Source organism: Phaethon lepturus, unplaced genomic scaffold, assembly GCF_000687285.1.
Source record: "Phaethon lepturus isolate BGI_N335 unplaced genomic scaffold, ASM68728v1 scaffold19739, whole genome shotgun sequence".
Taxonomy (NCBI): Eukaryota; Metazoa; Chordata; class Aves; order Phaethontiformes; family Phaethontidae; genus Phaethon; species Phaethon lepturus.
In genome coordinates, this window is record NW_010563001.1 from 1 (window position 1) to 1,831 (window position 1,831).

The window sequence follows — 1,831 nt, forward strand, 5'->3', positions numbered from 1 at the left end:
AGGGGGAGAGGGAGGGTCCTTTCCTGGATGTGGGGTGCAGGTCAACCGTTAAAACTAATCCCTAAAGAGATAGGATCGCTATAGGGGACGTTGGCAGAAGCAGTAAGAAGAGCAACTAATAATTAATTAAACAGGATAATTAATTAAGCCCATCCCTGCCCCAGTGCTGAGACCCAACACAACTCAGTGCATGAACCAGAGCTGACGAAACCCAAAGCTTTGGCTCCCCGAGCGGGTCCCGAATGGCCTCTCGATTCCTAGTGAACGCTTTGCCCCATTTAATACAGGGTATTGGGGGATTAGTAATCCCAAAAGCTCCCAAACGGGTTCGGTCTGTTTGCATCGCACAGCACGCGGGGATTTCCCGGCAGCACATGGGTGTTACGAAAAATCAGGGAGTTATTAAAAAAAAAAAAAAGAAAAAAAAAAGAAATAACTAAATGTTGGAGGACGCGGAGCAGATAGAGCAATAAATTCCCAGATTATCAGGCCATCAAACATTTTTTTTTGCTTCGCTTTATATTACACAAAGAAGTGACAGCAATGCTGCTGGAACAGGTAAAGCTGCTTTATTTTTAACTGAGTTGCGTTTTTATCGACTCGGAGGAGAGCTTTGTCCTGAAGCCAGGCGCTGTAATCTTGTTTTATTGCCGCCCGAGAAGGCCTTTTGTGATCTTGTGATAGGGGCAAATTATTTTCCCTGAGCTACCGCTTACAAAATACCTTGCTCTTTGCATTATTCGGGGCTTTTTGGGGGTTGGGTGGTTTTTTTTGTCTTTTGTTCTTGGCAAAACTCCCTGCTCGTCTACCTGGAGGGCGAAGTAATTGAGCTGCCAGCGGAAATAAATGGGCAGCGATTTCCCGGTCCCGTAACGAAGTGATGCTCCGGTCCCGGGCGGTGACGGAGGAGGGAGCGGGACTGATCCACGCAGCTGGTTGGGAACGCCGTGTCCCCGGCACCGAGCATCCCCCTCCCCATAGCGCACCCCAACGCCCCCCGGTACCGGATTTTCCCCCTGCCTGACCTCTCTCCCTTTGCCTGGCAGGAATTTCTTGCGACGGGTGATGTTTGCCGGCGGCTCCGACGGTCCTTATGCCAAAGCGATGAGGGGACAGATCACCCTGTCCCAGGTGAGCCCTCGGGTACCGGCCGTGGAGCGTCGCCGGCGACTCGGGTGGGACTCGACGAGGAGCCGGGGGGAGCAGGCTCCGGGACGGGCTGTGCTTTATTTTTGGGGGGGTGGATGGGATGACCGCGTGGGTGTTTTCCAGCTCTTTTCGGAGATGGAGGAGGGTTGCAGGCAGCACGCCTTCGCCTCGGGCATCGCCCTGCCGCCCAACTTCTCCATCGCGCGTGCCTTCGAGGAGATGGCGGCCAAGGGGATGGTCAATGCCCCCCTTCTGCGAGCAGCGAGGGTGCTGCGGAGGAACGGTGGGTGCTAGGGGGGCTTTTGGGCGAGGAGTGCTGGAGTGAGGGTGCTGCTCCCCTCCCGAGCAGGTGCCACGGGGTCCTGGTCAGTCCCACCACGGGATCATGGTTGGTCCCGTCACGGGGTCCCTCCTCAGTCCCTCATCATCATCAAAGCCCTTTTTCAGCATCTCAACATTGTGTTCAAAAGACGTGTGGACGTGGCACTTCGGGACAGGTTTAGTGGGCGTGGGGGTGTTGGGTTGATGGTTGGGCTTGATGATCTTAGAGGTCTTTTCCAACCTTAATGATTCTGTGATTCTGTGATCTCTAATTGGATATTCTGAGCCCTGCTCCCCAATACATCAGACAGGCTGTCACCCAGCCAGCAATTAGCAGGGTGCCGTAGCCCTTTGCCCCACA

At 54.2% G+C, this 1,831-nt stretch overlaps 1 protein-coding gene across 1 annotated transcript in view; it reads left to right on the forward strand.

Annotated features, from left to right (window-relative positions):
- Positions 1–981: 981 nt before the first annotated feature.
- The window catches only part of EPHX2 (epoxide hydrolase 2, cytoplasmic), a gene marked incomplete at both ends in the record, with an annotated part of 1,821 nt that continues 971 nt past the window's right edge, over positions 982–1,831 (forward strand). Inside the window, 2 exons of the mRNA XM_010294472.1 lie at positions 982–1,131; positions 1,273–1,432. Coding sequence (XP_010292774.1) covers positions 982–1,131; positions 1,273–1,432 — 310 coding nt within the window. The remainder of the gene's footprint in view (positions 1,132–1,272; positions 1,433–1,831) is intronic.